This window comes from Xenopus laevis, chromosome 5L (genome assembly GCF_017654675.1).
Source record: "Xenopus laevis strain J_2021 chromosome 5L, Xenopus_laevis_v10.1, whole genome shotgun sequence".
NCBI classification, from domain to species: domain Eukaryota; kingdom Metazoa; phylum Chordata; class Amphibia; order Anura; family Pipidae; genus Xenopus; species Xenopus laevis.
In genome coordinates, this window is record NC_054379.1 from 159,422,417 (window position 1) to 159,443,404 (window position 20,988).

The 20,988-nt window shown below is 38.9% G+C and overlaps 2 protein-coding genes across 8 annotated transcripts in view; one reads left to right on the plus strand and one right to left on the minus strand.

Moving 5' to 3' along the window:
* The window catches only part of runx2.L (RUNX family transcription factor 2 L homeolog), a 178,748-nt gene extending 157,791 nt beyond the window's left edge, over nucleotides 1-20,957 (minus strand). Inside the window, exons 1-2 of one of the 4 annotated variants that reach the window (XM_018261541.2) lie at nucleotides 20,718-20,957; nucleotides 20,391-20,517 (exon numbers count right to left, since the gene is read on the minus strand). In XM_018261541.2, coding sequence (XP_018117030.1) covers nucleotides 20,391-20,448 — 58 coding nt within the window. In that variant the 5' untranslated portion in view covers nucleotides 20,449-20,517; nucleotides 20,718-20,957. 4 annotated transcript variants of the gene reach the window in all.
* The window catches only part of supt3h.L (SPT3 homolog, SAGA and STAGA complex component L homeolog), a 307,390-nt gene that overhangs the window by 42,584 nt on the left and 243,818 nt on the right, over nucleotides 1-20,988 (plus strand). Inside the window, exon 1 of one of the 4 annotated variants that reach the window (XM_041562231.1) lies at nucleotides 19,055-19,210. The exons of the other annotated variants lie outside the window; for them this stretch is intronic. Coding sequence (XP_041418165.1) covers nucleotides 19,188-19,210 — 23 coding nt within the window. The 5' untranslated portion in view covers nucleotides 19,055-19,187. Of the gene's footprint in view, nucleotides 1-19,054; nucleotides 19,211-20,988 lie in introns of those variants that run through there. 4 annotated transcript variants of the gene reach the window in all.

The following is a 20,988-nucleotide window of genomic DNA, read 5'->3' on the forward strand; positions in this document are numbered from 1 at the left end:
AACGGTGTGTAGTGATGTAATTTCTGTCACATGACTCACTAAAATTTGTGTATTATAATAAATAAAGTACCCCCAGTTGTAAAATATGAGGATATTATAAGTTACCTCGGAGTTCCATGACCTGTATACAAACACTCAGCCTTCGGCCTCGTGTTTTTATATGGTCATGAAACTCCTCGGTAACTTATAATATCCTTATATTTTACAAGAGGGTATACTTTATTCACTATATATATATATAAGTAAACTCGTTACACAGACAGCTTCCAGATTACAGGAAGGCCAGTGCCCATAGAGTAAATATTAAGCAAATAATTGACATTTTTGAATTAATTAAACCTTTATTGGAGGCAAACAATCTCATTGGGGTTAATTCATATTTAAATGATTTTTTAGTAGACTTAGGGGGGTTATTTATCAAAGGCCGAGTTTTATACCTTGAATAAACGCACAACTTGAATGTTTTTTGATTTATGAAAAAACTCGAATGGGAAAACACTTTAAGGGTCAGGGCGCACAGGCAGATTCGGGGAGATTAGTCGCCCGGGACAAATCTCCTCTTGATTGGGGCGACTAATCTTCCCGAACTGCCTCCCCTTCCTTCCCGCCGGCTAAAATGTAAAAAGTCGCCTGAAGCTGCCTCACGAGGAAACTTCGGGAGTCTTCGGAAAACGAGTGTCGACGGGAGGCAGTTCAGGGAGATTATTCGCCATGAAGAAAAGGAGATTGTCGCATGGTGACCAATCTCCCCGAATCTGAGCATGTGCCCTGACCTTAATAGTGTGTATTAAAGAGCCACTGTCTAAGAGACATACAATACTATTAAATTAACCCTCGTCCATAGATCACATAAAAGATGTGTCTCTCATTAAGTCACGCCATGACATCCCACAGGTCAAGTGATTCCAACGAAGATATAATAAATCCCTATTGGAGGCAAAACCAGCCTATTGGGTTTATTTAATGTTTATATGATTTTCTAGTAGACTTAAGGTATGAAGATCCAAATTATGGAAAGATCTGTTATCAGGAAAACCCCAGGTCCGGAGCATTCTGGATAACAGGTCCTATATCTGCACTGTACCTCCACATATTTAAATCTTAATATATCTGTCTTGTCATGATAAAGCCTAAGATGTAACACTCACACACATCTTTGCTAAAACATGAAAACAAATGCAGTGACTCTGTCTACGACTATAGTCCCAAGGGTAACTGCAAGTTTCCAATCTAAAATTCTCTTTACACACAGCTCAAGCAACTGAATGGGTTAAATGGGTTCAGTTAACTATTAGGGGTTATTTATCAAAGGTCCAGCGTTAGAGGTTTTTTTATACCTCAAATAAACTCACAACTGGAATGTTTTCTGATTTATAATAAAGCTTGAATGCGACTGGAATCGGTGAACTTGGAGCGATAAACTCGAATTGATCGAGTTTTGAGCAAAAAAACTCTCGAATCTCTCTAATTAATCGAGTTCTTGGACAAAACCCACCGAAAAAACTTGAACATCATAAAGGCCTTCAAATGGTTCAAGGGACTTCAACGTTACCTTGACAGGCTTTCAGATTCAAGCTACTTCCAGCTTCTGGGTATAATAAATCTCGAAAAAAAAAAAAAATACCCTCCAAAACTCAAAATTTTCATGTAAAAATCAACTCAACCTTTGATAAATAACCCCCTTAGTATGTTATAGAACAGCCAATTCTAAGCAACTTTTAAGTTGGTCTTCATTTTTTATTGATTTATTATAAGGATGCACTGAATCTAGGATTCGGTTTGGGGTTCAGCCAGTATTCGGCCTTTTTCAGCAGGATTCAGATTTAGCCGAATCCTTTTGCCCAGCTGCACCAAATCCAAATCCTAATTTGCATATGCAAATTAGGGGCGGGGAGGGAAATTGCATGACTTTTTGTCACAAAACAAGGAAGTAAAAAATGTTTCCCCCTTCGCACCCCTAATTTGCATATGCGGATTAGGATTCGGTTTTGGTCGAATCTTTCGCAAAGTATTCGGGTGTTCGGCCAAATCCAAAATAGTGGATTCGTACATCCCTAATTCATTTATTTTAAATTGTCTTTTTCCTCTGACTCTTTCCAGCTTTCAGATGACCCATCTAAATAACTAATGCTCCGTACAGCATCAAATATATTATTACTACTTTTTCTAACTCGTGTTTCTATTCGGGTCCTTTTCTTTTCATTTTCCAGTTTCTTATTCATATCAGTGCATGGTTGCTAGGGTCATTTGGATCCTAGCAACCAGATTGCTGACATTGCAAACTGGAGAGCTGCTGAATAAAAAGCTTAAATAACCACAAATAATAAAAAATATCATTCTCTACAATAATAGTAAAAATTGAAGGATTTGGCCGAATCCGAATCCTGCTGAAAAAGGCCGAATCCCAAACCGAATACTGGATTCTGTGCATCCCTATGTGCAACCCCTACTGTGGAATTGGGTCTCCCTATGTTTCAATGAGCTGATACCTTTGGGAAATATTTAAAGTGATACTGTCATGTTTACTGTTTTTTTCAAAACGCTTCGGTTAAAAGTGCTGCTCCAACAGAATTCTGCACTGAAATCTAATTCTCAAAAGAGCAAACAGATTTTTTTATATTCAATTGTGAAATGTGACATGGGGCTAGACATATTGTCAGTTTCCCAACTGCCCCAGTGCCTGCACTTTAGGATGGAACTACTTTCTGGCAGGCTGTTATTTCTCCTACTTAATGTAACTGATTGTGTCTCAGTGGGACCTGGATTTTACTATTGAGTGTTGTTGTTATATCTACCAGGCAGCTGTTATCTTGTGTTAGGGAGCTGTTATCTGGTTACCTTCCCATTGTTCTGTTGTTAGGCTGTTGGGGGGGGGGGGCAGGGAAGGGGTGATGTCACTCCAACTTGCAGTAAAGAGTGACTGAAGTTTATCAGAGAACAAGTCACATGACTGGGGGCAGCTGGGAAACTGACTATGTCTAGCCCCATGTCAGATTTCAAAATTAAATATAAAAAAATCTGTTTTAAAAAATGGATTTCAGTGCAGCATTCTGCTGGAGCAGCACTATTAAACGGTGTTTTGAAAAAAACATGTTTTCCCATGACCGTATCCCTTTAACTAACGGTCCCGTGACTTTTCTTCTCATGTATTATGACGTCCGTGCAGATAAATAAACAGGACCCGGTGAGCTTTTTCTTTTTGCTCCGTGATTGGATCTGGTTTCCCCCTCGTATCTTTGTTTTATCAGGGAACAATACAAGGCTGTGTCGTTGGCAGGCTTTCTATCTTTCTACTTTCGAAGCCGCAAAGTGGGTTCAGATCTAAGATTTCTGACCTAGACGGATAAATAAACAATGGTTTGGCTCACGGCTTCTAGGAGGGGGGGAAAACATGCCGATTTAATCCCCATAAATGAACTGATTGCACAAATAGGTCTCAGTGTTCTGCCTTAACAGATTTGGAATTAATTATCCCTTTAATTCATGCTGTATCGTGATTGGCTGACCAGTGCCATGTCCGGTATTGCTGAGAATGCTGGTGATTTGGGAAAAGCTGGGGGGTGACACGTTTGCATTTTCTGTTTTATTGAATGATATTCATAATTGATTCATACATTAATAAACCACAGCTACATCAGCTGTAGGGTTGAGACTTAACCCGTTCACTGCTGCACTGGGCTCCAGGGAGAACGGCTAAATGAACATGTTACCATATGATGGGTCTGTCCATTCATTTAGGGGCAGATTTATCAAAGCTCGAATTTCGAGCTATTTTTTGAGTACTTCAACTAATAGGGAATAGTCTGAATTCGATTTTGAGTGGTCTTTTTGAATTCGAATTTCGAAGTTTTTTCAATTCGAAATTCGACCCTTGATAAATATACCCCTTAGTATTATATTGTGAAAATTAGAATTGGGCACCGGGTCATTAGGCTGTCGGCTGTTGGAATGTACAGACGTAATTACGCCTAGAAAGGGAACGTTTGATATTACATACAGGGCGGCGTTGGGGTCTCTAACATGAGATTTAGGGAGACACATGAGCTTACGTATTTAGGCCAATGTGGGTGAAACTTGCATCATGCTGCAAGAGTTAAATGCCAAAAAATGCATCGATGGAGGCACTCTTGCAATGTGCATTCATTTACTATTTTTTTTTTGGCTATTTACCTTTTTTTCAGCTGCTCATATATATATCAGTCGTTTGGCTCAACTGGAATCAGCCACCCAAGGGTTAACACGGCAGAGGAAGTGCTTAGACAGTGCATAAACAGCCAGGGTCGCTGACACTCTAGGAGAGAGTCTAGCTCTCTGTATAACAGAGCATTCTGTCCCAGTGGCTGCACAGATCCTATCTGATCCCCATTGTAAGCAGCAGTCCTGCCCTGCTTTATGGCTGAGATTCTAGCTATCTGTATAACAGAGCATTCTGTCCCAGTGGCTGCACAGATCCTATCTGATCCCCATTGTAAGCAGCAGTCCTGTCCTGCTTTATGGCAGCTGAGATTCTAGCTATCTGTATAACAGAGCATTCTGTCCCAGTGGCTGCACAGATCCTATCTGATCCCCATTGTAAGCAGCAGTCCTGCCCTGCTTTATGGCTGAGATTCTAGCTATCTGTATAACAGAACATTCTGTCCCAGTGGCTGCACAGATACTATCTGATCCCCATTGTAAGCAGCAGTCCTGTCCTGCTTTATGGCAGCTGAGATTCTAGCTATCTGTATAACAGAGCATTCTGTCCCAGTGGCTGCACAGATCCTATCTGATCCTCATTGTAAGCAGCAGTCCTGTCCTGCTTTATGGCAGCTGAGATTCTAGCTATCTGTATAACAGAGCATTCTGTCCCAGTGGCTGCACAGATCCTAGCGGATCCCCATTGTAAGCAGCAGTCCTGTCCTGCTTTATGGCAGCTGAGATTCTAGCTATCTGTATAACAGAACATTCTGTCCCAGTGGCTGCACAGATCCTATCTGATCCCCATTGTAAGCAGCAGTCCTGTCTGCTTTATGGCAGCTGAGATTCTAGCTATCTGTATAACAGGGAATAACTAATGAGAACTTAGTAGGGTTTTGGCAGTGGATGTTCCAGGCTCATGTTAATGATACTAGCAGGGAACTATGAGTTATGGAGAGCTCAGCTGTAGAACAGTATAAAACAAGTCAATTCTCAAGCTCGGCCTGTTCCATCTGGCGAGCAGGTGATGCACAAGGCAGCTCCATTGACAATACAATAACCATTGCACTGAGCGCGGAGCTTTCAATCGTTGAGCTTTATGGAGTTCGCCGTGCTGCCGCCGCTAGCGTTTTACGCTCGTATTTATATATTCACAGATCCACTCCCCTGACCTCTGTTATCATTAGCAAAGTGACAGCTGTTTTGCAGCCTTTTCTCTCATCGTTTACATTCTCCCGGGGTGAGCCATTTAGCTTCTTGAGTAGCAAAGGTTTCTATTTATTTGTAGAAGAAACCATGTTTTCTGAAGGAAGCTTGCGCTCCCTCTCTCCGCCCTACCTCCTTACTTACGGCAGCACAGGCGGCTGCTCCGAGGATTCTGGGGAGACTGAAAGGGGTTTATTATTATATAGAGAGCGATATTCTGAGACAATTTGCAATTGGTTTTTCATTTTTTATTATTTGTGGTTTTTGAGTTATTTGGCTTTTTATTCAGCAGCTCTGCAGTTTGCAATTTCAGCAATCTGGTTGTTAGGATCCAAATTACCCTAGCAACCATGCTCTGATTTGAATAAGAGACTGGGATATGAATAGGAGAGGCCTGAATATAAAGAGGAGTCTTAAAAAGTAGCAATAACAATACATTTGTAGCCTTACAGAACATTTGCGTTTAGATGGGGTCAGTGACCCCCTTCAGAAAGCTGGAAAGAGTCAGAAGAAGAAGGCAAATAATTAAAAAAAAAAAAAATGAAGACCAATTAAAAAGTTGCTTAGAATTGGCTATTCTATAACATAGTAAAAGTTAACTGAAAGGTGAACCACCCCTTTAACTTGCCTGGTTCAGTGCAGGATAATGGTATAAACCAGTTGTCTGGATAAGGGATCTAAACTGTCACCTCTTGTCTAAATCAGAGACTTCTCAAAAATCTCTTTATAATCTGGCATAGACCATCGAAGCAATTGTCCAGTCTGATAAACTCAGTACTATAATAACTAAATAACCCATGTTTTATTTAACTTGTGTTACTATTAACTAACCTTTAAGTTACAGTTTATTATGTTATAGAATGGCCAATTCTAAGAAACTTTCAATTGGTCTTCATTATTTATTTATATTTTTTTTTATAGTTTTTGAACGCTACTTCTGACTCTTTCCAGCTTTCAAATGGGGGTCAGTGACCCCATCTAAAAACAAAAGCTCTGTAAGGTTACAAATTTATTGTTATTGCTACTTTCAAATTACTCCGCTTTCTATTCAGGCCTCTCCTATTCATATTCCAGTCTTTTATTCAAATCAGTGCATGGTTGCTAGGGGAATTTTGGACCGTAGCAACCAGATTGCTGAAATTGTAAACTGGAGAGCTGCTGAATAAAAAGCTAAATAACTCAAAAACCACAAATAATAAAAAATGAAAACCAATTGCAAATTGTCTCAGAATATCCCTCTCTACATCATACTAACAGTTAATTTAAAGGTGATCAATTCCTTTTAAATACATTAGTATTTGACTAGGATTCATTGCTCTTAGTTTGCTTAGCAAGTGCCATATTCTGTACAAAACCCACACAAACCTTCTATACCTATTTACATTTGTATTTCCTTGTAATAGGAAGAAAATACCTATTCATGGTAACAAGAAATAAGATAAGAATACAATTGATCCTTATTGGAAGCAAAACCAGCCAATTGGGTTTATTTAATGTTTACATGATTTTCTAGTAGAAGATCCAAATTATGGAAATATCCCTTTTCCGGAAAACACAGAGTCTCAAGCATTCTGGATAACAGGTCCCATACCTGTACTTTATATACATATACAGGTATGGGACCTGTTATCCAGAATGCTTGGGACCTGGGGTTCCGGATAAGGGGTGATTCCATCATTTGGATCACCATGCTAAAATTATATAAACATAAAATAATCCCAATAGGCTGGTTTTGCATCCAATAAGGATTAATTATATTTTAGTTAGGATCAAGTACAATGTACAGGTATGGGATCCGTTATCTTAAAACCCGTTATACAGAAAACTCAGAATAGACTCCATTTTATTAAAATATTTTTTTTAAATGATTTCCTTTTTCTGTGTAATAATAAAACAGTCGCTTGTACTTGATCCCAACTAAGATATAATTAATCCTTATTGGAAGCAAAACCAGCCTATTGGATTTATTTAATGTTTAAGTGATTTTCTAGTAGATTTAAGGTATGAAGATCCAAATTACAGAAAGATCCATTATCCAGAAAACCCCAGATCCCGAGCATTCTGGATAACAGGTCCCATACCTGTACGATGCTTCTAGTACTTAAGCTATGATACATGTTTTATTGTTATTATTATTTCATAGAAAAAGCAAATCATGTTTAAAAATTTGGATTATTTGATTAAAGTGGAGTCTATGCGAGATGGCTTTTCTGTATCGTAATTTTCTGGATAACAGTTTTCCTGATAACGGATTCCATATAGGGTCACCCCTTTAAAACCGAACCCATATGGAATCCACAGCCTGCATGGCTAATTAGCAATTCATTTAGGGTACAACTACACAGGCCATTTTCGGTGCGCGTCCATCCGTTCCGACGCGAGGAAAGCGCAGGCATCACGTCGTATGCGCCAAATCTAATGTAAGTAGGGATGCACCAAATCCACTATTTTGGATTCGAGCGAACCCCTTGCAAAAGATTCGGCCGAATACCGAATTCTAATTTGCATATGCAAATGGAATGGGAAAACATTTTTTACTTCCTTGTTTTGGGACAAAAAGGCATGTGATGTCCCTCCCCGCCCCTAATTTGCATATTCAAATCGGGATTTGGCCAAATCCGAATCCTGCTGAAAAAGGCGGAATCCCGAATCAACATTTTGGGGGGTACACCCTCCCTTCATCAGGATATGGGGAGCTTACACCTTATATTACCAACAGGATCAACGTTTTGGGGGTGCACCCTCCCATCATCCGGATCAGGGGAGCTTACCCCTTTTATTATATTGCCAACAGGATCAACGTTTTGGGGGGTACACCCTCCCTTCATCAGGATAAACATCCTGATGAAGGGAGGGTGTAACCCCCAAAACGTTGATCCTGTTGGTAATATAAGGGGTAAGCTCCCCATATCCTGATGAAGGGAGGGTGTACCCCCCAAAACGTTGATCCCAATATAATAAAAGCTCCCCAACTGCAGATAATTGTGTGTGTGGATCCGTAAAAATCATTGCTGTTGCTAAGGGACCTAGCCGGGTCAACGGAGGGCCAGCAGCACCAGTGCAGTAGAAGTGAATTGCAGGAGTGCGGTGTATTCATCACATTAATCTGAAGTTTTGTGTACGAATGAGTCGCAGTGGATAATACAGACGCACGAGAGGTTAATGCTCGGCTGCTGCGGTTTGTGAGGGGCCACGTCTGGTCTATTTGAGGGGGCTTGCTGACAGCAGTTAAAATAAAAATAAAAACATGGAGGACCTCAAGCATGAAATCAGTATGGTATAAAATGTACTGAAATTAACCCATGCCCTCCCACAGGTGGCTTTGCAGCTCACACAGGGGCATCTCCACTGCTGAATAACAAACAGGAATCTAGACAAATCCAGACTTCTATAAAATCAGCTTAGAACCAAATTAGCCCTGTTATGTGCGCTTCAATATGCAATAAATATTCAAAGTGCTTAGCAATTTAAAAACCAGAGATAAATCTTTTTTAACCATTTGTTCTTTACCCCGTAAACTGCCCGGCAGTCCCTTGAATCATAGTTACCCAATTTTACTTTATAAAAATAAACGTAACGGGACAGTTTCTCATTGACTACGTAGAGGGCTGTGCTGGTTAAACCATATTATTTATGACCCCTATGGGACCTGTTATGCAGAATGCTTGGGACCTGAGGTTTCTGGATAACGGATATTTCCCGTAATTTGGATCTTCATACCTTAAGTCTACTAGAAAATCCTGTAAACGTTAAATAAACACAATAGGCTGGTTTTGCCTCCAATAAGGATTAATTATATCTTAGTTGGGATCAAGTACAAGCGACTGTTTTATTATTACACAGAAAAAGGAAATAATTTTTAAAATGTGAATTATTGGATTATAATGGAGTCTATGGGAGAAGGCCTTCCCGTAATTCTGAGCTATCTGGATATCGGGTTTCCGGATAATGGAACTTTCCATAATTTGGATCTTCATGCCTTAAGTCTACTAGAAAATCATATAAACATTAAATAAAGCCAATAGGCTGGTTTTGCTTCCAATAAGGATTAATTATATCTTAGTTGGGATCAAATACAAGCGACTGTTTTATTATTTGGAATATTTGGATAAAATTGAGTCTATGGGAGAGGACCTTTCCGTAATTCGGAGCTTTCTGGATAACGGGTTTCCGAATTACGGGTCCCATATTTTATTCAAGTCAATGCTGCTTTATCTAAAGAAGAGGAGCTGCAAAGCTGTTGATGAAAGAATTTAGAATAAACAAGAACTTGAGGCAGAATGTCCCTCTTGATATTCATATAATTGTAACTAAAGTCAGGAATTGCCTTTCTGTGTCTCCAATTCAAAAGCAACTGCCAGCGCCACCAACAAAGGGATAAAATCCTTAATTCGAAGGACGGCATTTCGCTTTGAGCGCTTTATCCAAATCGTTGGAAAGACAAATGCAAATGTAAATATTGGGTTGCCCTGGAAATTGAAGGTCTAGCGGGGCAAACAGGGGGTCTAAGATAGAAAGCGAGAGTGGCGTTTCTCATATAAGGAACACACGTTTTTTTTTCAAGATGAAACCACAAGTTTAACATTACAGCTTCAAGGACTCGGAGCAGAATTGAAGCAGCATTAATGTTTCAGCCGTTCCGAGCCAAAGGGATTTTGTGGTCTTCCAAACATCAGCTTGCATTGTATTCACAAGTGCGTTCTTGCACTGTCTGGGACTGCAGGGGTTAATTTTATTTGTGGAATGTGTTCTGAAGTTTTAATTGTAAATGCATTCATTTGTCTGGAGTTGCCGTGTAGAGATGATACAGGGAGATAACTTTTTCTCTAGGAATATTTTTACAATTTTCTGAGCATATTTAACAAAACAAAACTGAAAAAAATATACGGATATCTATTTTTTTTTTTTAATTTGCACCTTAGCAATAAATGAAGATTGTCAGGTTAAAACACATTGATTGACAGTAAGGGGTTATTTATATCATATATATATATATATATATATATATATATATATATATATATATATATATACACACACACTCCGACCAAAGCCGCACGGGTTATTTCCCCTTATTTATCAATATTAATTATCCTGCATTCCAGTGCGGGAGCAAACTCTAAAAATCATCCGAAAATTCAAATTGTACAAATTGTTTGGATTTTCCACCTGAAAAATGTTTTTTTAATCTTTTTGCCCGAAAACCAGCAAATGTTCAGATTATTGCACGAAACCTAGTGCAGATCAGGATATCTTCGGGACTTCTCTTCCATTGACTTATCTCATCGGTCTGAGATGCCGGATTTTCAGATTCGGACGTTCAGGTATAATAAATCCTGACAAATTCCAGTTTTTTTTTCCACCAAAAATTTGGATTTTATAGTAAAAAAAACTTGAATTTTTCAACTTTAATAAATAACCCCCGGAGTATATTTCAGAAAATAATGTTAGAATGGTAACATTTCCTGTTGATTCTAACATAATAAATGATAGAATGAAAAAAAAAGAATAATATAACCAGAACACATAACAGTACAGGTATAGGATTCCTTATCTGAAAACCCATTATCCAGAAAGTTCCAAATTACGGGAAGGCCATCTCTCATAGACTCCATTATAAGCAAATAATTCTAATGTTTAAAACGTATTTCCTTTTTCTGTGTAATAATAAAACAGTAGCTTGTACTTGATCCCAACTAAGATATAATTAGTCCTTATTGGAAGCAGAACCAGCCTTTATTTAGGCGGCTATTTATCAAGGTCCGAATTTATCTGAGTATTTCTAAGTTAGAAATCTGAGCAATTCCGATAGCCTGAATGGACCTTATTTATGAAGAAAAAAGCCAGAAAAAATAGGTTTGGGCAAACTTCAGAGCTTTCCACGAAAACTTGGTTTCTGCGCAAAAACTCTACGGAAAAAAATCATAGTTTTTTGCGCAGAAACCACGTACTCATCGGATATTGGTACGGACATCAGCGCAGACACTGGATCCTTCCCCATTGACTTATACAGGACCTCGAGACTCTTTTAGATGCCGGGGTTTCGGATTTGGAGTTTTTAGACCATCGGACATTAATAAATCACGAAAAAATCTTAGTTTTTTTTTTCTCCGAAAACCACACATTATTCGAGGTTCAGAAATTTGGACCTTGATAAATAACCCCCGTAAAGTTTAAAATATTTTTTAGTAGAATTAAGGTATGAAGATCCAAATTACGGAAATTTCCGTTGTCCAGAAAGACCCAAGCATTCTTGATTACAGGTCCCATACCTGTAACCTTGTACTTGATCCAGACTAAGATATACTTTATACTTATAGGAGGCAAACCAATTCTATTGTTTCAATTATTTTATAGTAGACTTTTGTTATGCAGATCCAAATTACAGAAAGATCCCTTATTTGGAATACCCCTGAGCTTTCTGGATAACAGATCTTATACCTGTATTAGGTGTGGGTTGGTATCAAGGTAGAAGGCATGAAGAAGCCTATGAGTAAGTGCCCCAGTAGGTATGAAACGCGTTAGGCAGTCATCTGTATGTCCTAATAAATGATTTGAACTTTTTAATTATAATTTTTGGTCTTTCGGAGAAAACTCACAACTTTTTGCACCCATGGACTGGGGTGAACTGTGAGTATTTATCTCCCCTTATTATTTGCTTATTATTTTGTTAGTTCTTGGCATTGCACGGCATAGTTCTAATGTTTGGCATGAAATACCTATATCGAAATTAGCCGTCATTATTAAGCCCGTCATAAAGGAAAAACACGAACCCCAAAAAAACCCCACACATAATAGCAATGCAGCTCCATGGCAATATTTTGGGACCACCAATGCTATGAAATTGAAAGCACATGGATTTTTTTCCGCCTACAGAAAGACTCCTAATTGATTAGTGGGATTTGAGGGGGTTTTGAAGTTAACGCGAGCCCTGATTTGTGAATGATTCCATTGAAGAAAGATTAATTTGGTAGCCGGAATATCATCTCGGTGGCACTCAACTGGCCCACCCACTCCACGCTGAAGCCTATTCAGCACTAACGTGTACTGACGGAATGTTCTCAGATTAACTCTCTATTGTACATTAAAGGGGATGTTCACCTTCCAAACACTTTTTCAGTTGGGTTGATTTCAGATTTTTCAGACTTTTTTTCAATTGCTTTCCATTTTTTATTTTTTTTTTACTTTTTTTCCAAAATCTCAGTTTAAAGTTGAATGTGAAGGAGAAAAAAAAGAAAGGCCTTATTGGGATAGATTCAAAGGGTTATGGACCTGTAGAAATGTTCTTTTGATTGATCTAGTGTAGTTGGGGCAAAAAAAGCACTTTTTTTATTGGATACTTTGCATGGGATCAAGTTGACTCCATATTATTGAAGATTGGCACTGGCCTCCCACCACGAAGACAAGTCGCATCTTAAAATGTATAAAAGAGCTGCACTTTCTGCACCTCTCATAATCGCTGAGTGGGTCTCTTTTGTCTTTATGAACATAAGTTACATTGGCAAGCGCAGTAAGGGGGTGTAGCGGTGGCACATAGCCAAGGCAACCACGAGTCAGCCAGTCAGTTGGGTGCCACATGCCGGGAGCCTTTATAGAATCCTTCTTTTTTTTTTTTCTGTGCAAAATGTCAAACGTTACATGTAATATTATAATACGTTAAGACAACTTGCAGTTAGTCTGTATTTTTTCATTGTTTGAGTTTCGCTGATAATTTCACTTTCTTTTTAGGGGCTGCAGCTGTCTAGTTATAAAAGCAGACTGTGGTTAAAATATATTAATAGCAATAAGAAGTCTAGTCTCGGGAATAACCTTCTTTTGAGTGAGACCCTTAACCAGATTTCTGAATTTCAGGCTAAAGTAAGGCAAAATAGTCCGGAAAATAGTCTACTACTACTACTACTACTACTACTACTACAAAAAAAAAAAAAAAAAAAGAATTCAAAGGAGATCAATTGCATAATTTTTCAGGGTATCGTTGTCTATATTATTTTGAACCTAATTTTTTCTTTTAGGGGTTTATTTATCAAACTCAGAATTTATCTCAATATTTTCTGAAAAAAACTCAGACCAAATCCGCACAAAATCCCGGGGAAAAAAATGATCACGAAAAGATTTTTTTACATAAAAAAATCTGACTTTTCAAAATAAAAACCGGAATTTATTAAACCCGGAGGATGTAAAAATGTCCGAATCGGAAAATCCGGCATCTCAGATCTGTCGAGGTTGCATATAAGTCAATGGGCGAAGTCACAATGATTTTTTTGATGTGCGCTGGGTTTTTGGCAATACCCCGAAGTTTTCAGAGTTTTCGGTCAAAATTCAGAAAAAATCATGAAAATCGGATGAAAAAATTAACGATTTTTTCGGATTTTTCAAACGATTTTCACAATATTTTCGGATTTTTCATCAGATTTTCAAGATTTTTTCTGAATTTTGACTGAAAACTCTGAAAACTTCGGGGGTATTGCCAAAAACCCAGCGCACATCAAAAAAATCATTGGGACTTCTCCCATTGACTTATATGCAACCTCGACAGATCTGAGATGCCGGATTTTCAGATTCGGCCATTTTTACATACCTGTACTCTGGGTTTAATAAATTCCGGATTTTATTTTGAAAAGTCTGATTTTTTTATATAAAAAAATCTTTTCGTGATAATTTTTTTCCCGGGATTTTTGCATTCGGAGTTTAGTAAATAACCCCCTTAAAGTTTAATACATGCTGACGCTATGCAATCTTTAATTGTTAATGCTCAAATAAGCAGGTTTTTTTTGTTTGTTCTGTAATCTGGAGGTTTAAAATGTTCTATTTCTACTTGTCAATAAATAATTTTGATCTAAGGCTCAGCTTTTCCACTTGCCACTGAATTAAGAGTTTTGGGCCTGAAAGTCTAATTCTTAAAAAAGTTGACATGATTGTCCTAATTCCTCTGTACAGGTATATGAGCTTTTATCCAGAAACCCGTTATCCAGAAAGCTCTGAATTACGGAAAAAGACTCCCATAGACTCCATTTTATCCATATAATCTAAATTTTTAAAAATGATTCCCCTTTTTCTCTGTAATAATAAAACAGCAGCTTGTACTTGATCCCAACTAAGATATAATTAGGAACAAAACCAAGAGTGTGAGTACCTCCAAAAAGTAATCCGGCAGCAAGTAAAAAAGTACAAAAATGTATTCGGACATGGCCTGATGCGTTCCGTGCCTGTTGGCGTCAGGCCGTGTCCTAATACATTTTTTTACTTGCTGCCGGATTACTTTTTGGAGGTGCTCACGCTCTTGGTTTTGTTCCTATGTACTTGCATCCTTGGACTGGGGTTAACTGTAAGTATGTCCTCCTCACTCATACTCTCTTTTTTGAAATTGCATTGACGTTAGTAGTGCTGATATATAGGGATGGGCGAATTTTTTCGCCTAGTTTCGCTGAAAAAATGACGCCCATAGACTTGTATGGAGACGTGCGTCAAAAAAAAAAAAGACGCGCGACAAAATAATTTCGCCGCGCAACAAATTTTTTTTGACGCCCATAGACTTTAATGGGCGTCTGCGACATTTCGCCGGCGGCGAATTTTTGGCGAAACGAAACGGGTCAAATTCGCCCATCCCTGCTGATATAGGTTGGATGCACTATACCTTTTTGTAGTTAAGATATCATTAATCCTTATTGGAAGCAAAACCAGCCTATTGGGTTTATTTAATGTTTACATGATTTTCTAGTAGACTTAAGGTATGAAGATCCAAATTATGGATTTATTATCCAGAAAACCCCAGGTCCCAAACATTCTGGATAACAGGTCCCATACCTGTATTATACATGGGTTATTTATATGGCACTGTGGCTAAACAATGCTTTTTTCGAATTACTAAAATAAATCTGGTACAGGTGATTCAATACTCTCCAATTTATTTATGCCAAATATCATTTTAGTTATGTGTTTTTTCACCCCTCATGATAAATGTTGTATTATACTCAGCAAATGGTTCTAGAACAGTGCTTGTTACTCTTGTTGCCGGCCTGAAATGAAGCCATACTTTGTCCATGTACATAGGGAGTTATTTACTAAACCTCAAGTTTATCTGGTCAGGCTTTTTGGGGCAAAAACTTTTTCTAGATTTATTATACCCTGATGCGGCAAAAAACGTTTTATTCGATTACATTGGTTACTTTATTAATAAATAAGGTCAAATTGAGCATAAGAGTTTGGGCGTGGTTTTTATATAAAATATGAGATAAGTTCGGATTTTAGTAAATAGCCCTGAAAATGTTAGACTAGTGCACCTACTTGAATGAAATCATGTAAACTATGGTATGTAATAGCAACAGTATGATATTCCCAGCCTTGCTATGGAAATAGGGTTTTCCACTAATTGAGATATATACTTAAAATAAACAAGAGCCATGGTAACCTGTAACAAATCTCATTATAACAGGTGCTTAGTGATGTCGGCCAGTTTCATCACGTTTACTGGTGTCACACAAGTTCATAAAAGTTAAATATTAGGCCAGAAGAAGTCACCTTGGAGCTCTATAACCTGTATAAATGCACTTAGGGGCCGATTCACTAACTTCGAGTGAAGGATTCGAATTTCGAAGTGTTTTTTGGGCTACTTCGACCATCAAATGGGCTACTACGACCTTCGACTACGACTTTGAATCGAACTATTCGAACTAAAAATCGTTCGACCATTCGATAGTCGAAGTACTGTCTCTTTAAGAAAAAACTTCGACCCCCTAGTTCGCCATCTAAAAGCTACCGAACTCAATGTTAGCCTATGGGGAAGGTCCCCATAGGCTTAGCTAACTTTTTTTGATCGAAGGATATTCCTTCGATCATTGGATTAAAATCCTTCGAATCGTTCGATTCGAAGGATTTTATCGTTCGATCGAAGGAATAATCCTTCGATCGTTCGATCGCACTATTTGCGCTAAAATCCTTCGACTTCGATATTCGAAGTCGAAGGATTTTAATTCCCAGTCGAATATCGAGGGTTAATTAACCCTCGATATTCGACCCTTTGTGAATCGGCCCTATAGACTGCAGTCTGATTTCTTTATATGACCATAAAAACATTAAGGAGACTTGCAATATCCTAATTTTTTTTTTTTTACAATATTGGTTACATTATTTCCTGGAGAAGAAGATCACAGAAACTTGGACATTTTAAAAGTGCCAACTGCCAACATGTAATTGAAAAAGTCCTGCCCAACTTATTGACCAACAAGTTTACATGAGCCCAGCAATGGTTAGATTCGGCAAATTCCATTCTCCAAAATGCTGTAACATTCTAGCTGTTCCATTCACAAAGTCACAAAAATAAGGCAGGAAAAAGAGTTGCATCATTTTTATCTTTATATCATTTCCATAATTTCTAACTTCGTATCAACGAAAGAAGAAAGCAAATGAAATTTCAGTTTTCTCAGCCTGCAAATTAACTTCCCTGTCTTGATTTTAACGTCTTGTCATTTTTGGTAATTTAGGTAAATTTAGGTAAATTTAAACATCTAATTCAATAATTTTGACTTTTGTGTGGTTTAGTTGTCCCTTTTTCTACATCTTTACTGCTATAGGCCGGGGGTTTCTGCTTTCTTTATTTGGTTTATTGAAATGCTTCTGCCTATCATGCCTTTAAAAACCAAAAAACTGAACGTTGGTCAAACAAGTAAGTAAAGTAAGTGAGTAAGTAAAGAAGCCACTATGGAAGACCCTATTATTTCAGTTATGAGATTTCAAGAAAGGAGAGTTTAATGCCAACCGTCCACCAAATGAGTTTTTGTTCCTTTGAATGATGGCTGCCTGGACGTTATGTCCTTAATTTGCCCTTTCTCCGACCACCCTCACTGCCTGAGGGGCCTGTAACTCTCAGCTCTACCAATAAATATATTCATAGTCTTAGAAAGACTAATACTTAACTAGAAAGGAATATTATTTTTTAGTTGTATGGATATTCTAGAAGGAAATGTACCTATGCCAAATTTTACCAAAACCACCAGTTTTACTTTTGGCCTAATTTTCTGTGTCATTGAACATTCATGATAAATCAGGCTTTACGCTTAATCATATGATTACATGCGCTGACATGAGGTCAGCAGGTAAAAATTAGGGTCAGATTTTAAAGGCACGTAGCTAGAAATACATTTGCCAATGCAAACTTGCACCCATATTCAATATCTTTTTGTTAAAATTGAAACAATAAATATTCATAAAAAAAAAAATGATGGTCCTAACATAATCAGAGATGCCGAAACGGCAGCCCTAAAAATAGTGTTAACTTTATCCCATTGCATTGGGGATTCTGGGAGTAGATCACAACGGCTGGATCGCTGCGATTTTGATGTCTGTCCATTGTCATTTCACTGAAAACCCAGATTGTGGTTTGTCTACCATTGTTATTGATATTGGGTTGACCGGGTTGAAAGTAAACAAGCAATGCAGTGCAGCGGTGGAGAGATCTGTATAGAAAGACATCGTAGTAGCTGATATTTGGCAGGTTGGTGTTATTGGTGGAACAGAATCTTCAATATGGGGGTGTGGAGGCCTTATCTACAGAAAGATATGAATAAAACGCCACTGTTGAACTACAATGGTGTATTTGGACCTTAATCCATACAATTAAAAAAACAAAAAGAAGATGAGATGAAGGTTGGACAGAAGCCTTCAAAGATATCAAGAGACAATGAACTTGAGGTCTGGAGAGAGAGAGAGACCTATTCCTGTAGAGGAAGGTGACTAAAGTTTTTTTGCGTTTGAGAGATACAAATTAGGACCGTCTCCCGAAACATGGAATTTCCTTCCAGCAGAATGGGAACAACGCAGTGAAGACATGTAAAACATTCATAGGATAAAAACAGAGAGAGCAATTACAAAGTCTTAAGGATAGTGTTTAGCATTGAATACGAGGACTAGGTAGACCAACATGACAACAATGCTGTTGACCGTAAACTCTTCTGCAGTATCATTTGTTTTACCGGACTCCCCTATCCCAAACCGCTAGCAATTTAATTGGCCGAGGCCCCTGGGGCTCCGGAACCCCGCGTGCCTCAAATGGCAAGGAAATTGCACGGGAGTGCAAGGCACTTTACTGCTTTAGAGATCAACGTCTGAGCCCACACAGAACCAGCCCTTCTCCGCGGAGGTGAATTCAGCCATCAGCCTTGCAAATGATGATGACTTTCGCCAGCTGAATTTCTCCTTAATCTCTTTTGGAAGTAGAGGCAAAGAAAGAAAAACTCCCGATACATGTAAACTGTGTTTCCTCTTGTAAACACAGGGATAATGTGGTCTGGCTACCCTCTATGCAGTGATTCATTAGTGCAGCTCGTATTTTGGTAGGGACATAGGACAAGGTGTTTGAAGAAATATATATATATATATATATATATATATTTATTCTACATAATCCTGCGGATCACATGTATATTGACTGTGTAGGCAGGTGGCACGTCCTCACAGGGGCATCGTTAAATCTCACTAAATTCCCACCTTGACTAGAAACCCTTCATTCTGACTCTCCATCATATAATTAACACCGATTGTGGGACCTCAGATTGTGCAGGCCTATGTAATGTTGTGGCTTTTTTTTTTTTTTTAACAAGCCATGCTTCTCCCTTCTCTATTCAAATGCCATGCGAGGCAGCCAATTGCAAAGCAGAAGCAGGGAGGGCTATGAACGAGCTTCCTACCACCAGGTATGGGGACGGCAAGCCCTCCACTGTTGTAAAGAGCTTGATTAGCATCTTTCTTTGAGCAGCCAAAGAGGAGAAATCCAGTATACCCTCCAGTACCAACACCACAAGCCTCTCATCATGGACTGGATTCAGAAAATGTTGTAAGTGTTCACAAGCCCATAGCTGCGACGCCGCTCTATGTCAAAGGATGATTCAGCTAGAATGAATACAGATCTGTCTCAATTATGCCTCAAAAAAAGGGGGGGGGGTTGGGAAACTATTTCCACTTTTTATTTTTTTACCCTGATGCAGAAGGCATTAAAAAATGATGCCTATTCCTCCGCATGAAATGCGTTTCATTCGGTTTAACACTTTCGGCACGTCAGACGCACGGTGTTCATTCTAGCATCACCTTGACAGATTTATTTGACATTCCCCATAGCGGGGAACAATGAGGCGATTGGGGTCGGTGCTGTGTTTGAGCTGATGGAGGTCTGAGGATTGAGTTAACCCTTTGAATACCCGAGACCCCCCCCTACCTTTATTGGCAACGTAAGAAGTTTGAGATGTAAATCTGTATGACTTTGTGTGTTTGTGTCTGTTCCCCTTTATTTATAGTGTCTTTTTTTGTGGACATCTGTGTTTACTGTGCAGTTGTTTGGCTATGAGACGGCTACTGGATGCCTCTGATATCAACTGCACAGGTTGAGAGTCTGAGCCCCCCACACTGCAGTGAAAACGAATGGCGTGTATATAAGTATAGGCAGCACGTAAATTATTTCACCTATAAATGCTCGCTCCTGCCTTTTTCTTTTTTTTTTTGTGTTCTGTTCCCTAAATGTTCTGCCAAGTTGCAGCACACAGAGCATCCACTACTCTGCTGCGGTTAAATCCTATTTTTCCTAATTTCCTTTAAACAGTGGGGTGCCGGGAAGTAGGAAGGGAGTTCAAGTGAGCTGCTCGCTGAAATGATTAGGTGACTTTTAACAAGACTCGTTGTTCTGTCCCTAGTTGTGCCTTAAATACCTTTCCAGGTAATACACCTGACGTGTGATGTTGCAGGCTACATTTTTTTCATTTCGGTGCTTCGATGGGGTGAACTATGTCCCCCGCTATAAGTTAAGGTAGATGGTGGCTTTGTGTGATGGTTGAATTTTCTAAGGTTTTATCTTTCGCCTAATCGTGATGGACCAATTTGTGGCTTGCCTCTCCGACTTCGGCAGTGGGTACTCACGGGCCGCTATTAACGCTGCAAGACTATGCTTTGGTCTACATGACGGCAAACCAACCTGACCCCCAATCTTCCCATATCCAAACCAATTGAACAATTAGTGTACTCACCCCAAAAGAAGTTTTGCTGACATGGTGTCACCGAGCTGAAGAGACTGTTGGACGCCATCGTCCTCCTTCCTCTGCTGAATGGCGCCTGTCCGCTTTTTGTATGTCCCAGCAGTAAATATCCCTCAGACTGAAAAATGGAGAATGTGGTCACCATGGATAGTTCGACTTGACAGATGATCCCTAGTCTTGTAATATCATCTTCTATACACCCCTATTTTATGTTAGACTTATGAATTCTATCAGAGCACATACATGAATTTAACAGCATGGGCCAAAAATGCAAGAGACTATCATTACGGCACCTATTGTGGTTTAAGAGCCACTTACCGACAGCGATGGTCTCGACGGCTGGTAGTGACCTGCGGAGATTAACCATTGAAAAACCAAAGGCTCCGCGCTGTCCTCCTGGAGAAAGTCGTGCACCGCACTTGTGGTTCTGTGGTTGTTTGTGAGGCGAATGAAGCATTCACACAATCCAAAAAAGCAAAAGCTTTAAAACTCCTATTTTTTTTTGGAAGCAACGTTACTGGAGAAGGCAGTATCATGTGGTTGATGACATCAGAGCTCTCAAAGGGGGACAGACTTTCAGTGTGGCTTT